Genomic DNA, 17,869 nt, shown 5'->3' on the forward strand with positions numbered 1-17,869 from the left:
GTTTAAGTGCAGTCTATCCCAACAGAATAGCTCATTCTTCCCTAACCACTGCTGCTCGTGTCCCATGAATCGAAACCCACTCTTCAAGCCCCACATTTAATTTTCTAATCTGCTTGAACCTATGCCAATTGGCTCATGGCTCAGAAAACAGTCCAAAGATCGAAAATTCTAAGAGTATTGCCTGAAAGTTCATGATGTACTGATGCATGTCATGCCTCTACTGTATGGGGCAAGAAAATGGAATCAATGATGACATTTTTTTTACATGGCTTCCTTGTAAAGCAAGAGAAGAATGTCACACATGCCCTCCACACACACTCAGACAGTCACACACAGTAATCTGATACTGTTACAGTGTCTTGTCACATCCCCCTTTTCTTAGAAATCCCAGTCACGTTTTACCTGGTGACTGTTTATTAATACAAGGTTTCAGGAATGGTGACTCTGCTGGACGTACAGTTCTCAATACAGTTAACAGTTGGGGAAAGTTCAGTCTCCATGCTGGCTCCTCGGGAGGGGTTAGGTTTCACAAGGCTGATTTCTGTTTGGAAGTTGTAATATGTAAACCATCCTGATTGTTTTATTGCCATAAGACCATAAGACATAGGAGCAGAAATTAGGCCATTCGGCCCTTCAAGTCTGCTCCGCCAATCAATCATGGCTGATAAGTTTCTCAACCTCATTCTCCCGCCTTCTCCCCGTAACCTTTGATGCCCTTACCAATCAAGAATCTATCTATCTCGGTCTTAAATACATTCAATGACCTGGCCTCCACAGCCTTCTGTGGCAATGAATTCCATAGATTCACCACTCTCTGGCGAAAGAAGTTTCTCCTAATCTCTGTTCTAAAAGGTCTTCCCTTTACTCTGAGGCTGTGCCCTCAGGTCCTAGTCTCTCCTACTAATGGAAACATCTTCCCCACATCCACTCTATCCAGGCCTTTCAGTATTCTGTAAGTTTCAATCAGATCCCCCCTCATCCTTCTAAACTCCATCGAGTAGAGACCCAGAGTCCTCAAACGTTCCTCATATGTTAAGCCTTTCATTCCTGGGATCGTTCTCGTGAACCTCCTCTGGACCCTCTCCAGGGCCAGAACATCCTTCCTGAGATATGGGGCCCATAATTGCACACAATATTCTAAATGTGGTCTGACCAGAGCCTTATAAAGCCTCAGCAGCACATCCCTGCTTTTATATTCTAGTCCTCTCGAAATAAATACCAACTTTGCATTTGCCTTCCTAACTACCGCGTCAACCTGCAAGTTAACCTTAAGAGAATCCTGGACTAGGACTCCCAAGTCCCTTTGTACTCCAGATTTGTGAATTCTCTCCCCATTTAGAAAATAGTCTATGCCTCTATTCTTCCTACCAAAGTGCATGACTTCACACTTCCCCACGTTGTATTCCATCTGCCACTTCTTTACCCATTCTCCTAACCTGTCCAAATCCTTCTGCAACGTCCCCACCTCCTCGATAATACCTGTCCTTCCACCAATCTATGTATCATCTGCAAACTTAGCCAGGATGCCCTCAGTTCCTTCATCTAGATCATTAAGGTATAAAGTGAAAAGTTGTGGTCCCAACACTGACCCCTGCGGAACTCCACTAGTCACCGGCTGCCATCCTGAGAAGGACCCCCTTATCCCCACTCTCTGCCTCCTGCCAGACAGCTAATCTTCTATTCATGCTAGTACCTTGCATCTCACACCATGGGCTCTTATCTTACTGAGCAACCTCGTGTGCGGCACCTTGTCAAAGGCCTTCTGTAAGTCCAAGTAGATAACATCCATTGGCTCTCCTTTTTCTTACCTACTCGTTACCTCAAAAAAATTCTAACAGATTTGTCATGCATGACCTCCCCTTGATGAAACCATGCTGACTTTGCCCTATTTTACCATGCACTTCCAAGTATTCTGAAATCTCATCCTTAATAATGGTTGCGTTGTCTGTACAGCTCTTAACCCTTTCATGGCTGTTTCCACAACCCATAAGTTTCATCATTTAGACTGGTCCACTGATGATTCATATTTCTAAGGCTGTGGTATGGATTGTATTGTTTCTAGACCCCATGTGCAGCATCTTATCAACAGTTGCCTGGGAAATTGAACTGCTGGGTTCAGATGGACTTAAATTTTGAACCTGATCCTGTGATGTTTCTGTGGTTAATTCTGAGTTAGCTGCACTTGCACTTCCCTTGTTGCTTTCACAAGTGTGGTTTGCAGAAAGAGATATTGACTTTCCAATTCCTGTTACCTTGGGGATGGATTGGTCCCCAGTTTGCCTCATGTCCTTTGGGACACTCGTGCACACCTGCAGCTGGCCAGCTTTAGCTGCACTGCCCTGCGGCTCTTTGACTGGATGAGGTATCTCCCTCACCGCCTGTCTGCTGGTTTGAGATATGTCTCTGTCCCTGTTTAACTCCTGAAAGAAGATGTCTGCTAACCGGACCTCTGGTTCAGCCCTTTCGATCTTTATAAATTCCATGGGCCCTTCCTTGGCCTCTTTGAACTTTACTGGCCTGTTTTTGACCTCTTTAATGTTTTTGGGTCCCACCTTGAGCCTTTTTAAAATCTCAGTAGGCCCTTTCCAGGCCTGTGGAAAGTCCTCTGTCTTTCTTTCTATTTCCCTAATCCTTATTGGCTCGATTGCCCACTTCTTCAGCTCTCTGTAGTTGAAGAAGATTTTTCTGGTTCCCTTCTGACTCCCTAGCCCCCTGGGCTGTACTTGACCTTCTGAGCACAGCACCTCTGGGATCCACCAAGCCATTCCCCAACGATATGTCTACTCACCTTATTGGTAAGCCTGGCACAACTCTGCACTGGTGACCCACTTACTCTGTAGGTGAATTTTTATTGAAGAGATCTTTAAACATGTACCAGTAAGCCCTTTTATTAGTACTGTGGTGTTTGCCCTGCTTCTGGGCAGTAACTCAGCAGCCCTCACTGCAAACAGTTTCTGAAAGCACCCTGTATCTCTAAAAATAGTTATTTCTTTTCTTGGAGCTTATGGTTCAAAAGGAATAATTTTCCGTTTATGCAAGAAACCTTGGCAGGAATTTTGTCCTACCCCAATCCCATTTGTGATGGGGCTCGGTGCTTTCAAAGTTATAGTCACAGTTCTGGCCACAGCACCCTCTGTTGGTTTCTTAGCAAACCAAGAGCTTTCTTTTATTTCTCCAGACTTTCCCTGCTGGATCCAGCAGGGCTTGGTTCTGCTGGTTAACTTTCCAGGTTCTTTCTTTTTAAAGTTGGGGAATGATCACCCCTCTCTTCTCTATCCTCCTTTTCTCTGGAGTCTATTTTCATCCCTTCTACCTCCTCCTTTCTCTCCCTTGTTGATAAGAGTTGCTAGATCCAAATTTTCTTTGAAAACGATATTTATGGGTTAATTCATAGTTGTCAGCTGTGATGGATGCATATGTAACGTTGGAGATTCTTTGCTCCTCTATATGCATTTTAAGGCTGCAGGGAAAAACTCCTCTTGCAGCATTATTTCTCTTAAGCCTTCATAAGTCAATCTTTAGGGCTTCAGCCCACATGTTAAGCTAGCTGTTTTGACTCTAGAATTCAAGGACATTCTGTGTTGTTTTTGTAAGGGAGTTCTGGAATTGTTGGCAGTATGCCTCCAGTATGAGCCCATAGCACCAAGTATAGCAGCCTTTATCTGATCATAACTGTTGAAGCTGTCAGCAGGCACCATGGAATAAACTTCACACATCTTTCTTACAGGCACACCTTGTATCAGGAGAGTCCAAAACTCTGCCGTTGTAATTGAGCTGCCAATTTTTCAAAGGCTGTAAAGAAAGTTTTCACATCCTCCCCTTGGGGTCAAATCAAAATACATTAGGAAATTAAAATTTCTCTGGGTTAAGGGTATTTAAATTACCACTAGGTAAAGTTAGGTTCCTCCTAACTGCTGCAATCCATCGCAGTTCCCTATCTTTCAGTGCCTGAAAATCTTTCTCAAGCTTTCCAATCTGGAAAGCACGCTCTCCTGTCTCTCTTGGAATTCTTATTCCTCTTTCCTTCTGGGGTTCTCCCTCTTCGCTGTCCTTGCCTGAAACTCTAACTCTATCCCCCACTCTGCCAGGCGTTATTTGGCAAAAGTAATCTGGTCTGTTTCAGGTCCTGTTTCTCCTACCTGTTCCGAATCGGGAGTGAGGCCTAGATGCTCGGATAGCATCTTTAGTACCTCAGATTCTGTGGTTTACTTTGTTTTTAAGTTCTACCTATTTAGCTATGACTTTTAGATGTCCTATGTTTAGGGACTCTAACATTTGCCAAGCTAAGTCCTCCACTTTCAGAAACACAGTCACATCGAAAGTAGTCATCTTATTTTCCATTGTTCGTACTCACAAAACTTACTGTTGTAACCTCTTTGTTTCTTGTTTTAACAATTTTGGCTTTATGTTACTTTTCCTTCTACTTCCAATACCCTTAATGTCAGATTGGCTCCTTTGCAATGGATCTGATCCCAGACTGAAACACCCAATTTGGCATGGACAGAATTTATCTATTTTCTTACCCACAATGATCACTGCAATTTTATGTGAGGGGTGTGTATTTTCTTACCTTCAGAGTGATTGTGTCAATTTAAATATTTTGAGCAGAAAGCTATTTTTTGTGTGTTTAAAAATAAAGAAGGTTATTTATTGCCCACGCTTTCCCCAGAAGTTTACAATGTCTCACTAGCTTCACACACACTATCACCCAAACAAAGATGACATACATATGAAGAAAAAAGCAATACAATTACAAGCTATAATGGTCTCAGTCTCCCTTTCATGGCAGGCCTGAAGTTTCTTAGATAAGCTGATGGCATTAATTGAAGTAAAGGTCTTGTGAGTAGAGATTTCTCAGTAAGCTGTGAGGCTTCTTTTAAGTTGAATTTACTGGTGATTTGTTCTTAAGTGAACGTGAAGTTGGAACAGACTGGGGAGAGTCCTTCTCCCAATCTCAAGGTATTGCTATTTATTACCTTTGTTTGCTTAGTTGACTTGCAGCTAGTTCAATGGCTTTTCTGGTGGACTTTGATGGATTTCTCCTGCTGCAAGCAGCTTTTGCTGTTTGAAAAACACACAGATTACATGCCTGTGTTTATCATGTGACTTGCACAAGTTCAAAATCCTTTGTCCAAAGCAAGGTGATGTGTTGGTTACACATCATAGACAAGACTTTTACCTCATTGGACGGGTGGACCCGGGAGCGGCTGCAAAACTGACCACCGCCCACGATCGGGCCTCAACCAGCGTGAAAGGTGCACGCAGAGCCTCAGCACTGCCGGGGCGGGGCGAGAGGAGCATGAGCGCTGAAGTGTGTGCATGCGCGTGGGTGCGCTCAGTGAAAGCTGCCTGAAGGCAGCACGCCTCAGGGAGCTGAAGATTTTTAACTTTACAAAAGAAGAGTTGAAAAATAAGGAAAGCATGTCCCCTCATATGACTCTGTCATATGAGCAGGGACATGTTAAAAATGAGTTTTAAAAGTTATTTTTTTTTAAATCAGTTGTCGAAACCTCATCTCACCCGTGGATGAGGTTTCGCAAAAAATGCAAAGGCCGCTTAGCCTATTCACCCATCAACAGAACAGTTGGATGGGCAGTGAAAAATTTGATTTAATTAATTGATTAAGGGCCTTAATAGATCTCTTAATTGTCGGTGGGTGCGCTGCCGCCTTTCACACATGCCTGCTGAGGGAAATATGAGAATGTGCGATGATGTTGGGGTGCTCACCCAATGCCATCGTGCACTATTTTTACTCCCATTCAGGTCAGGCACGTGCCCACCCGATGAGGGAAAAATTCTGGCCCATATGTTGCCTGTCTAGTTTAGATGAGAATCTATCATCATACAATGGAAGCTCAATGGGACCCATTTCACATTTGTCAAGCACACATTGAGTTTCTATGTTCCTTTTATCCATGGCAAAACAGAAAGTTGAGTCAGAGTCTATATGGCTCTGTTGTTGATGGTCTACCCTTAAACAAAGGGATGTGTGCATTTCCCAGCTGGCTATAAACGCCCACTCAATTAGGTGTTTGCTTGAGACTCAGGACTGTCTGGAGCTCAGAGTCCCAAACATCATGTGATTTTCCATGGCCATTTTAACAGACCATTTATGCCAACAAATGTAAACATATTGTCTGAAAGTTCATGATATACTGCAGCATGACATTTGTTCCCCTGACTCGTAGTCACTCCCTCCTGTCCCTGACCATGGAGCAACTCTAAAGCTCTGCCTAACCTAAGGGATTTGACTGCCTCTTGGAACAAAGAGTCCAGATAACTTTTCCCATTCCTGATGTCCCGCAATGTTGACAACTCAGACTCCAGCTCAGCAATTTTGAGCTGAAGTTGCCTGAGCGGCACTTTCTGCAGATATGTCTGTCTGGGATTGCAGTGCAATACACAGATCCCACACTCACGGCATACCGCCAGCCCTGCCATGTCTGTCTGACATTATTGATTTAATGAGTTAATTGGTCGTTGCCTTACAAAGCTGAAGCAATAGAACATTACATTCTCCTAGCTTGGAGAAAAAGCAAGAAGACTTACCAGCTACTGGAAGCAAAAAACAGATGAAAAAACAAACAGCTCACTCCCCCCACCCCGCACCAAATTCCTATGTGAACTAAATTCCTGATTTTGCATTCATTCTAGGTTGCACTCAGGTGTACTCTCCTCTCCATATGTCTCCTTACTCAGGAGGAATTCATCACATCTCCAGCCCATCATTTGTACCATTCAGTCTCCAACAAGCCTTGCTGGACAAAGATTAGAGCAGGGGCCTCAGATCATTGTCTGCTCCTCTCCAACCCAGGAGCACTCTGGCCTGGTACAAGAGAAAGGAGCCTGCATTTATATAGTCACTTTCATAGCCTCAGGTGTCCCAAAGCATTGTACAGACTAATAAAGCCAATTTTAGAAAGTGGAGTCATGGTTGTAATGTAGGGAACGTAGCAACCAATATGCACACGCCACATTCTCACAAACAGTAATGCACGATCACCTGCTTTTGGTGATTCTGCTGAAGGATAAATGTTGTCCAGGGCACACAGGAGAACATCCATATTTTTCTTCAAATAACATACATGCCAAATCTCACAATTTGACTGAGAGACATGATTTCTCAATCGGATTCAGCCTCACTCATAATCTCACAAGACAGCACTGAAAACTTAAGATTTTTAGTAGTTCTTCTCCCGGTGCACACCCAGGTTGTGATTTTATTTGTGCCTTAGAATGTTTGCACATGCTCCTAGACTCTGGAGGGTCAACTACAGAGGAAACTGTTGCAGCACAATGCTTTGTTGAGTGAGATGGAAGCTGCCTTCCTGCCTGACCTGAAGACTGAATCCTGTGGATTTTGTGTGTGGAGACTGGGGCCTGAATTTGCAGTGTTGTGCTTGTTGCATTGTTGCGTGGATCTTGGTACTTAGTTTGTGCTGTGCCTTTTAGCTAACTTTAATAGTAATTTGTAGTGTTGTAGATTGCTGCTTTAATCATTAACCTTAATAGTAATTGAAGCCAATCTTCTTAAATTGTAGATTGGTTGCTGTTTTAATTACAGTAGTATTTTGTGAGTTCATATTTGTCTCAAAAGCAATCTATATTTTTTCATGGAATGTGGACATCACTCGCAATGCCAGCATTTGTTGCCCATACCTAATTTCCTTTTGAGGGCAGTTTAGAGTCAACCACGTTGCTGTGAATTTGGAGTCATAAATTGGCCAGCATATTTCCTTCCCTAAAGAGGTAACAATCATTGATCGTGGTCATAATCACTATTACAGAGACTAACTTTTATTCCAGATTTCTTTTTGGTTCATTAATTGAATTTATTATTTTTGCCATGGTGGGATTAGAACCCATGCCCCCAGACCATTAGCTTGGGCCTCTGGATTACTAATCCAGTGGCATTACCATAATGCCAACATCCCATAAAATTGCTTGTAACGACGAGTGCAGTTGGTGAGTTGTCTGCTTGCAATTTGTGGTGCTGCACATGAGCCGATAGTGGATTGATTGCTGCTTTAATCACTGTTGCGATTTATGGCTTCCTCATAGTTGCATGATTGTGATTCAGGCTCCAGGTACAGGCAAGGCAGGGCAATGTACTTCAGCAGGGCTCCACTTCCAGTTTCCTCTGCAGTCAGCTACCCAGAGTCTGGGCATATGTGCAGGCACAGCCAATCAGGTGCAGAAGAACTGAAGTGCCTTACAGAGTAGTCACTCCGGCCAGCTTTAGAAAGTTTTTGGCTGTAGAACTGTCAATCAAAATAGACTATTCCCTAGAAATGTGCCTCATTCACCAACTGCACAACTAGAGATGCCAGGCTGTAAACATGGCTGCCTGACTTTTGAGACAAAATTGATAACAGGTAAGTTTTTTTTACATACAAACATATGAATTGGGAGTAGGACTAGGCCTAAAAAATTTAAAACATTTTTTTGCAAAGCATTTTCAGATGCAGTAATAAAAACAAAATGCTGGCACACATTCTCTGCTTTTATTTCATATTTGCAGCAGCTGCAATCACACACATTAAATATAATTTTTGTAAAGAGCTCTGACCTTTTTGAGATTAAATAAACTAATAATGAGGTTTATAAACTAACAGTCAATCTAATTTGGTTAATGTTAGAAAAAAACAACTAATTTTTATATCAAAGGTCTTGAGTTTTAAGAGTTTGGGCCTCTTGATTTATGAGATGATGGGGCTGACAAGTCAGGAAAAGTGGCGTGGGATCTTTTGCATCCATCCAAGGGGCAGGCCAAGACTTGTTTTAACTTCTCATCTAAAATATGGCACCTTTAGCAGTGCAGCACTTCCTCAGTACTGCAATGGAGTGTCAGCCTTCATTATTTGCTCAAGTCTTTGGACTAGAGCTTGAATCCACAATCTTCCATTTCCGAGGTGAGTGCACTCCTATTGAGCCATGCCTAACACCCAATTGTGATACCTCACCAGCTACCAAGTCTGATAGGAGTCAACACAGGACTTACCTGGAATGAAGCAGTGGATCTTCCTGGTTCAGCCCAGTTGGGGTATTTAATATCTAATCAATATGGTGTGTTGTTCTAATGCCTTCATTCAAGACTATTCCTCAAACGCATGGCCCTGTATGTATACAGTGATTCATTCTGGAACCTGATAGCTTATGCTTTGGGTGTAGGGTGTTACTATTTAGCCTTTGAATTAGGACAGTCACAGTTTGATTGAGCAGTTTAGAAATTTCTAAAATTAAAGCAGTATTAACCTCTCTTGACTGCTCATTCACTCCTTTGCTGTTTTGGGAATTTTGCATCATTTCTCTATAAAGCAATAGTGACCACACTCAAAAGTATTTATCTAACCATGAAGCATTTTGGAACATTTTGAGGCCATATAGAGTGCTGTTTAGATGCAACTTACACTAGGATCAATAGGCTACCAAACGGATGCAGATTTTTAGAGAGTTCCGATGATCATCCAAAACTCTGCTGCCCGGGCCTTACTCGTGCCACCCCTGTGTTCACCGAGCTACGTTGGCTCCCGAGTAAGCAACGGTGCAACTTTGAAATTTCCCATTTGGCCATCTGCTCGAATATCATCTGATGTGATTTGGCCTCCATTTGTTCTTCATAATGTTCCTGTGAAGCACCTTGGGACATTTGATTACATTAGAAGGTTCTGTATAAGCACAGTTGTTGTCCTGGGAATATTTATATGAGTCCCCATGAACATATATGGGGAAATCTTCATGACTGATAATATTTATTGATGTCACAGTGTAAACCCATCACAGGCAATAGGCCTGTCACTGAGTGTCAGTGTCACAGTTTATGTAATAACCTGAGATGATAGCTTAATGCATGTCCAATACAAGTAATCCAGCTGTTGATGGATGATGTTACTATCTTTGCCTAACTCTTTGCCTTCCATGTCCCTTCAGGTGAATACATTGTCATGACAACCCACTTCCATCTAAAGAGAAAGATTGGTTACTTTGTGATCCAGACATACCTGCCTTGCATCATGACTGTGATTCTGTCCCAGGTATCCTTCTGGCTGAATAGGGAATCTGTCCCTGCACGCACTGTGTTTGGTGAGTTTCCACCTGTATACTATATAGGTAACATCCAATCACTTCTCTTTATTTCACCGCAGCCCTGGCTGGTATACTACCATCTACACACCCCCTGCAACACCACACCATCCCCCCCACCCCCCCTCCACCTTTGCCGATAAACTTTAGATCATCCAGTAGTGTTTTATACAGGTTCATCATCCTTCTTTTGTATTCTATGCCTCGATTTATAAGTTATGAATTCTATTATGATCCTCTTCACAGTTCCTCCAAGTTTTTTGGCATCTGCAAATGTTGAAGTTCTGGCCTGTACATGCAAGTCTAGGCCGTTAAAATAGATCAATAAAAACAGCAGTCCTTGTAGTATTAGGGTGATCATGGTTGAAAGTGTTAATTTGTGGGACTGTGGAATAGTACTACCCACATGACCAAGAGTCAAGAGAAGAACTGCTTATGGCTTAGACTGACTAACACCTGGTCTTGTATATCTGTATATAGTCCTGTTATATCCAATAAACTAGTTACTGTTCAGACATACCAATGGCTCAGCAATTGTTCCTTAGCCAGTCACAACCAATATACAACAATCCTAAAACCAACCCTTGGGGAACACCACTTCTCCCAGTCCAAAAAAACAACCATTTGCCATTACTTTCTGTTTCCTGTCATTCAGCTGATGTTGTAGCCATGCCAACAATGTCCTTTTTATTCCATGGTCTTCAACTTTGTTGACAAGCTTATTTTGTGGCTCTACATCAATAGCCTTTTGGAACTCCACACACACAACATCAGTTGCTTTAACCTTATCAATCCCTCATCAAAAAGCTCAATCAAGTTAGTTAAGCATGATTTTCCTTTAACAAAATCATGCTGGTTTTCCTTAATTTATTCACACTTGTTCAAGTGACATACGAACCTATGAATTAGGAGCAGGAGTAGGCCATTTGGCCCCTTTAACCTCCTCTGCCATTCAATAAGATCATGGCTGATCTGATAGTAACCTCAACTCCGTATTCCTGCCTACCTCCAATAACCTTTCACCCCCTTGCTTATCAAGAATCTAAATAGTTCCGCCTTAAAAATATTCAAAGACTCTGCTTCCACTCTCTTTTGAGGAAGAGAGTTCCAAAGATTCATGACCCTCTGAGAGTAAAAAATCCTCCTAATATCAATCTTCAATGGTTGACCGCTTAGTTTTAAACTGTGGCCTCTAATTCTAGATTCTCCCATCCATCCTTTCCACACCTACTCTGTCATAACCTCTCAGGATATTATATGTTTCAATCAAGTCACCTCTTACTCTTCTAAGCTCCAGCTGATACAAACCTAACCTGTCCAACCTTTCTTCATAAGACAACTCGTCCATTCCTGGTATTAGTCTAGTAAACCTTCTCTGAACTGCTTCCAATGCATTTACATCCTTCCTTAAATAAGGAGACCAGTACTGGACACAATACACCAGATGTGATCTCACCAATGCCCTGTATAACTGAAGCATACGTTAGTCCTGGATTATTGTTTCTAAACGCTTTCCCACCACTGAGGTTAAACTGACTGGCCTGCTGTTGCTGGGTTTATTCTCACACCTATTTTTGAATAAGTTTGCAATTCTCCAGTCCTTTGAACCATCCATGTATCTAAGGAAGACAGGATGATTATGGCCAGTGTCTCTGCAATTTTCACCTTTGCTTCTCTCAGCGTTCTCAGATACATTCCTGGTAATTTAACAACATTAAATACAGCCAGTCTTTTTCATACCTCCTCTATCATATTTTAGCTGAGCCATTATCTCAATTACCTCCTCCTTCACTATGACTTTGGCAGCAGCTTCTTGGTAAAGACAGATACAAAGTACTCATTAAGTACACACCCATGCCCACTGGCTCCATGCACCAACCAACTTTTTGGTTCTACTCCACTTTTATAACCATTTTACTGTTTATATGCACATAGAAGACTTTTGGATTCCCCATTATGTTACTTTCCAATCTCTTCTCATACTCCCTGTTTGCTTCCTGTTTCCTTTCTCACTTCACCTCTGGATCTTCCAGATTTAGCCTGGTTCTCACGTGTATTGTCTACCTGACATCTGTCCTATATACCCCTTTCTGCTTCATCTTACTTTTTGACTCCCATCCAGGGAATTCTAGCCTTGTTTGTCCTGCCTTTCCCCCTCTTGGGAATGTACCATGACTGTACTGAACTATCCTCTTTAATTACAGTTTTGCCTGTTAATATTTCATTCCAGTTTTCACAGGACAGGCTTTTTCTCAACTCATTGAAATTGACCCTCCTCCAATTAATAATTTTTTACTCGAGATTGCGTCTTTTTCTACAGCCAACTTAAACCTTATTATGTCATGATCATTGTCCCTATTGACACTTGATCCACCTCATTCCCCAGAAGGAGATTCAGCAATGCCTGCTTCCTCATTAGATCAGAAACTTACTGATGTAGAAAATTCTCCTGAACACAATTTAGAAACTTTTTCTCCCTCTCTGCACTGTGCACTGTTGCTATCTCAGCACATATTAGGAGAATTAAAGTCCCCCATTATCACGACTATCGTTGTCTCTCTGTAATGCCCTTGCAAATTTGCTCCTCTGTATCTTCCCCACTAATTGGTGACTGAAGAATACACCCACTAGTGTTATGGCACTTTTATTGTTTCTTAAATCTAACCAAATGGATTCTATCCTCGGATGATTTCGAACATCCTCTCTCCCCAAAAGTGTAATATTCTCTTTAATGAATATTGTCACCCCTTGCCTTTTCTTTCTCTATCTTTAGTGAACAGGAATTTTGTATCCAGTAATATTCGGTGCCCAGTCCTGCCCTTTTTTCAGTCAGATTGTTATCACCATAACATGGTTGACTTTTGCAGCCTCCTGGAACAAGCCCTGATGGCCATGGCTGACCAGTGGCTGTCAAAGTCACCACCACCCTCAATATCTTGAGTTCTAGCTCCTTCCAGGGATCTGCCAATGACATTTGCAGGATTTTGCGGTTGTCCTGCCCACAAATGCATGACACGAATGCCAGGTGCCATGTTTGCTAGGGTAGGCAGTTATGTCCACTTTGCCACTGATGATGCCAGTCAGGTTGAGCAGACTATTGGATTTGCATTTCTGGCTGGCTTCCCATAGTTGCTGGGCATCGCCAGACTTCCTAGAGTATCCATGATCCGTAAAGGCTTTCACCCATCAATGTACAGCTGATCTCCAATGAGGAAAAGGTGTTCATCCAGGTGCGTACATGATTCTGAGGCAGCTGCCACAATGCTTTCATCCTGCGGTAGCGCACCTTTCATGAATTCTTTGGGCCTTGTAACATACTTACTGGCTGGCTGCTTGGAGACAAGGACTACCTACATAAAACAAGACTGATGACACTCCTAGGAGCCCACGCAATGAGGCCTAAGAACAGCCCAATGAAAGCTATATGACAATGAGATGTGCCATTGGCCAATAATTGGTGTGCTGAAGAAGTGCTCAGCTGCCTTGACTAATCTGAAGGAACCCTTCTATACATAGCAGGCAGCCCCTCCAGAACCATCTTGGTGGGCAAGGCAAGGCACACATAGTACAGCAGTGAGGACTGGATCTTCAGGAGGATCTCAGTGCTTTTTAGAGGATGAGGAGGAAGAGCAACTGGAGCAAGAGAGAATGTGATGTGGCCCTTGCACGTGCTGTCTGGGACACCCTCATTATGGTGAGATTGAGTTAGGTCGCCCCATCTCGCAGCCACTTTCTAAACCCACTTGGCCTCATTCTTCCCCCAGCACAAAGCAGTCCTGCAATGAATAAAGCATTCCTTTTACAGAAGCCCACTATTTAGCTTTTAATCCTGTCTGACAATTCATCATCAGTGAAAAGACCAGGATCCAAGCAAAAACATGCCAGATGAGTGCCAACAAATAATATTTAGCTGGCTTACAAAATTAAACAGAAAACTAACAATCTAATATTGTGTTACACTCCCATGTGCATGCCCTTGTGCAATGACAAGTCTTTATTCTTCCTTTTTCTGATACTCTTCTTGTGATTTCAGCAGAGGCAGAGACAGGCTCTCCCACCCCTCCTCTGGCCTATGTCTTCGGTTTTGGATCCCAAGAGGGTCCCACCAAAGATTGCTCCAGTTGCACCTGTGTAAGGGCAGACTCAGTGGTTGGGGCAAAAAATAACCTATTGGATACTGACTAGGGAGGAAAGGCAGTGAGAAGTGGAAAGACTTTGTGCGGAGCTTCAACTTCCGTTTCCCATTTCACCATCTTCCCTCCCATGGCCCATGCACACTTTCCTGCTAGCACTGAGCTGGTGAGCAGTTGTTGCTCATCTGTGCTGGCTGAGCAGTCAAGACTAGGTTTTCATTAGTCCTATTTAAGATGGCATTTAGGGAATGCAAGCATTCATTTGTGAAGAGCTGCATTTACTCATTGTGATTGTCGTGTTTGGTGCTTTGTGTAGGCAGCTGCTCTTTCCATGAACAAAGACATCATTGTAACAATATATCACTCATTGCCTGAGATGGACTCCTCCAATCACTTTGCAAGCATGCATGGTATGGCTGGAGTGCCTGATAGCATGTTGTACACTGTCTGCTGCCACTGCAAATGCCTCCTCTTCATCAACAGCCTCCAAGGTTCAGCATCTGTGTCCAGCTGAGCAGTGACTGGAGCATATTGTGCTCCTCAATGCAAACTCTGCACTGCCCTCACAAGCTCGACCATCTGCTCTCACTCACTGGTGCTGTATGAGACACCAGGGGAAAACCCGACTCTCTCTGTGAGTGCCCCGGTTGAAGTGTCAGTACCTGAGCTGGTGCATGGTCTGCTTGAATCCTGTGACCCTCAGAGGGACTGAGCTCCTCTGATGTGTCATCATTGTCCTCATGGACCACCATCTGCAGGATGCTTAAAGACCCTGCGGGAGATGGAAGAGATGAAAAATTATTAATGTGTCAGTTATAATTTAAGTTTAATTCTGTCATCAGGATGTCCCAATCTCCCTGTCTTTCCATCTCCACTGGCCAGCCAGGTTGAGACTCAGTTATCTCCTACTCTGCAGCTGTCAGTGTTGAGATGCTAAGAGGATGACCTTCAGTTCTCTGCCTCCCCCTCATGTTCTGTGCCCTGCGAGGAGGGAAACAAGGTGACTATGATAGAGAGGTGTGACATTGACACACACCCTCATGTGAATGCAGCGGTGCATGGACAGGCGGGATGTGAGGAGGTGTACAGACAGAGCCTGATGGCTGCATCTGCATTAAGTTGGTGTGTGGAATGATGTGCTGCAGCAGGTGGAGTGAAAGGGTTGGGTTTAGAAGCACAACAAGTTAAATAAACCGATAAAAACAAAAAACTGCGGATGCTGGAAATCCAAAACAAAAACAGAATTACCTGGAAAAACTCAGCAGGTCTGGCAGCATCGGCGGAGAAGAAAAGAGTTGACGTTTCAAGTCCTCATGACCCTTCGACAGAACTTGAGTTCGAGTCCAAGAAAGAGTTGAAATATAAGCTGGTTTAAGGTGTGTGTGTGGGGGGCGGAGAGAGAGAGAGAGAAGTGGAGTGGGGGTGTGGTTGTAGGGACAAACAAGCAGTGATAGAAGCAGATCATCAAAAGATGTCAACAACAATAGTACAAAAGAACACATAGGTGTTAAAGTTAAAGTTGGTGATATTATCTAAACTAATGTGCTAATTAAGAATGGATGGTAGGGCACTCAAGGTATAGCTCTAGTGGGGGTGGGGAGAGCATAAAAGATTTTTAAAAAAATTTTTAAAAAATTTCAAAAAAAAATTTTTTTTTTAATTTTTTTTCTAAAAATAATGGAAATAGGTGGGAAAAGGAAAATCTTTTTAATTCATTGGAAAAAAAAAGGAAGGGGGAAACAGAAAGGGGGTGGGGATGGAGGAGGGAGCTCACGACCTAAAGTTGTTGAATTCAATATTCAGTCCGAAAGGCTGTAAAGTGCCTAGTCGGAAGATGAGGTGTTGTTCCTCCAGTTTGCGTTGGGCTTCACTGGAACAATGCAGCAAGCTAAGGACAGACATGTGGGCAAGAGAGCAGGGTGGATTGTTAAAATGGCAAGAGACAGGGAGGTTTGGGTCATTCTTGCGGACAGACCGCAGGTGTTCTGCAAAGCGGTCGCCCAGTTTACGTTTGGTCTCTCCAATGTAGAGGAGACCACATTGGGAGCAACGAATGCAGTAGACCAAGTTGGGGGAAATGCAAGTGAAATGCTGCTTCACTTGAAAGGAGTGTTTGGGTCCTTGGACGGTGAGGAGAGAGGAAGTGAAGGGGCAGGTGTTGCATCTTTTGCGTGGGCATGGGGTGGTGCCATAGGAGGGGGTTGAGGAGTAAGGGGTGATGGAGGAGTGGACCAGGGTGTCCCGGAGAGAGCGATCCCTACGGAATGCCGATAGGGGGGGGCGAAGGGAAGATGTGTTTGGTGGTGGCATCATGCTGGAGTTGGCGGAAATGGCGGAGGATGATCCTTTGAATGCGGAGGCTGGTGGGGTGATAAGTGAGGACAAGGGGGACCCTATCATGTTTCTGGGAGGGAGGAGAAGGCGTGAGGGCGGATGCGCGGGAGATGGGCCGGACACGGTTGAGAGCCCTGTCAACGACCGTGGGTGGAAAACCTCGGTCAAGGAAGAAGGAGGACATGTCAGAGGAACTGAAAATTTTTTTTAAATCTTTTATGCTCTCCCCACCCCCACTAGAGCTATACCTTGAGTGCCCTACCATCCATTCTTAATTAGCACATTAATTTAGATAATATCGCCAACTTTAACTTTAACACCTATGTGTTCTTTTGTACTATTGTTGTTGACATCTTTTGATGATCTGTTTCTATCACTGCTTGTTTGTCCCTACAACCACACCCCGACTCCACTTCTCTCTCTCTCTCTCTCTCTCTCCGCCCCCCACACATACACCTTAAACCAGCTTATATTTCAACTCTTTCTTGGACTCCAACTCAAGTTCTGTTGAAGGGTCATGAGGACTCGAAACGTCAACTCTTTTCTTCTCCGCCGATGCTGCCAGACCTGCTGAGGTTTTCCAGGTAATTCTGTTTTTGTTTTTGTTGAAGTTAAATAAGCCACTGTGCTCACCTTCCCTGCTCTGACTAGGTCATTAAACCACTATCAGTACTGTACCAAGAGTGTGGCGCCACACGCCAACTGCTCACCTCCTCAGCAATCTCTGGCTACACATTCTTGTCTCTGAAGCAGACTTTATCCCATTAGCAGAGAAGAATATCACCCTGTGGATCAGTACAGATCACACCATCAGCTTGGAAGGCATGTGCGAATTGAGGCACGACCTGGCTGCATTGGAACTCCCGAACCCCAGTTGTTCCCTCTGTTTCCCCACACCCCAGCAACCCCCACACCCCACCACCCCTCCCCCCACACCACGCCACCTCCCAAAACTCATCTGAGATAGCAATAGATGCGTGCGGGTGATGAGGTGGTCTGGTTAGAAGACCTACCTTAGTACACTAGGACATTGTCTCAATCCTGTACATAATTGTTAGGCCCACCTATCACCCTCAGTCCCCTTAGGCACCACCATGCCTCCTCCATGCCCCCTCATTTCCTCTAAATGCCCCTTCATATCCCCTCCAAACTCCCATGTCCCCTCATATCCTCATGTATGTTTTCCATGCCCACAGGCTTGGGTAAAGAGAATGCATGGGGGGCATGGGGGTAATGGAAAAAGTATGGAAAGAGCATGGGGTAGAAAGGTTATGGGGATATGGAGGTGGTATAAGGGAGAATGGTGGGGCCATGGGGTA

General features: G+C 43.7%; 1 protein-coding gene across 1 annotated transcript in view; it reads left to right on the top strand.

The window, feature by feature from the left end:
* Positions 1-17,869, top strand: part of LOC121282433 (gamma-aminobutyric acid receptor subunit alpha-1-like) — a 545,721-nt gene that overhangs the window by 448,681 nt on the left and 79,171 nt on the right. The window contains exon 7 of the mRNA XM_041196146.1: positions 9,931-10,083. Within this exon, the coding sequence (XP_041052080.1) occupies positions 9,931-10,083 (153 nt within the window). The remainder of the gene's footprint in view (positions 1-9,930; positions 10,084-17,869) is intronic.

This window comes from Carcharodon carcharias, chromosome 9 (genome assembly GCF_017639515.1).
Source record: "Carcharodon carcharias isolate sCarCar2 chromosome 9, sCarCar2.pri, whole genome shotgun sequence".
NCBI classification, from domain to species: Eukaryota; Metazoa; Chordata; class Chondrichthyes; order Lamniformes; family Lamnidae; genus Carcharodon; species Carcharodon carcharias.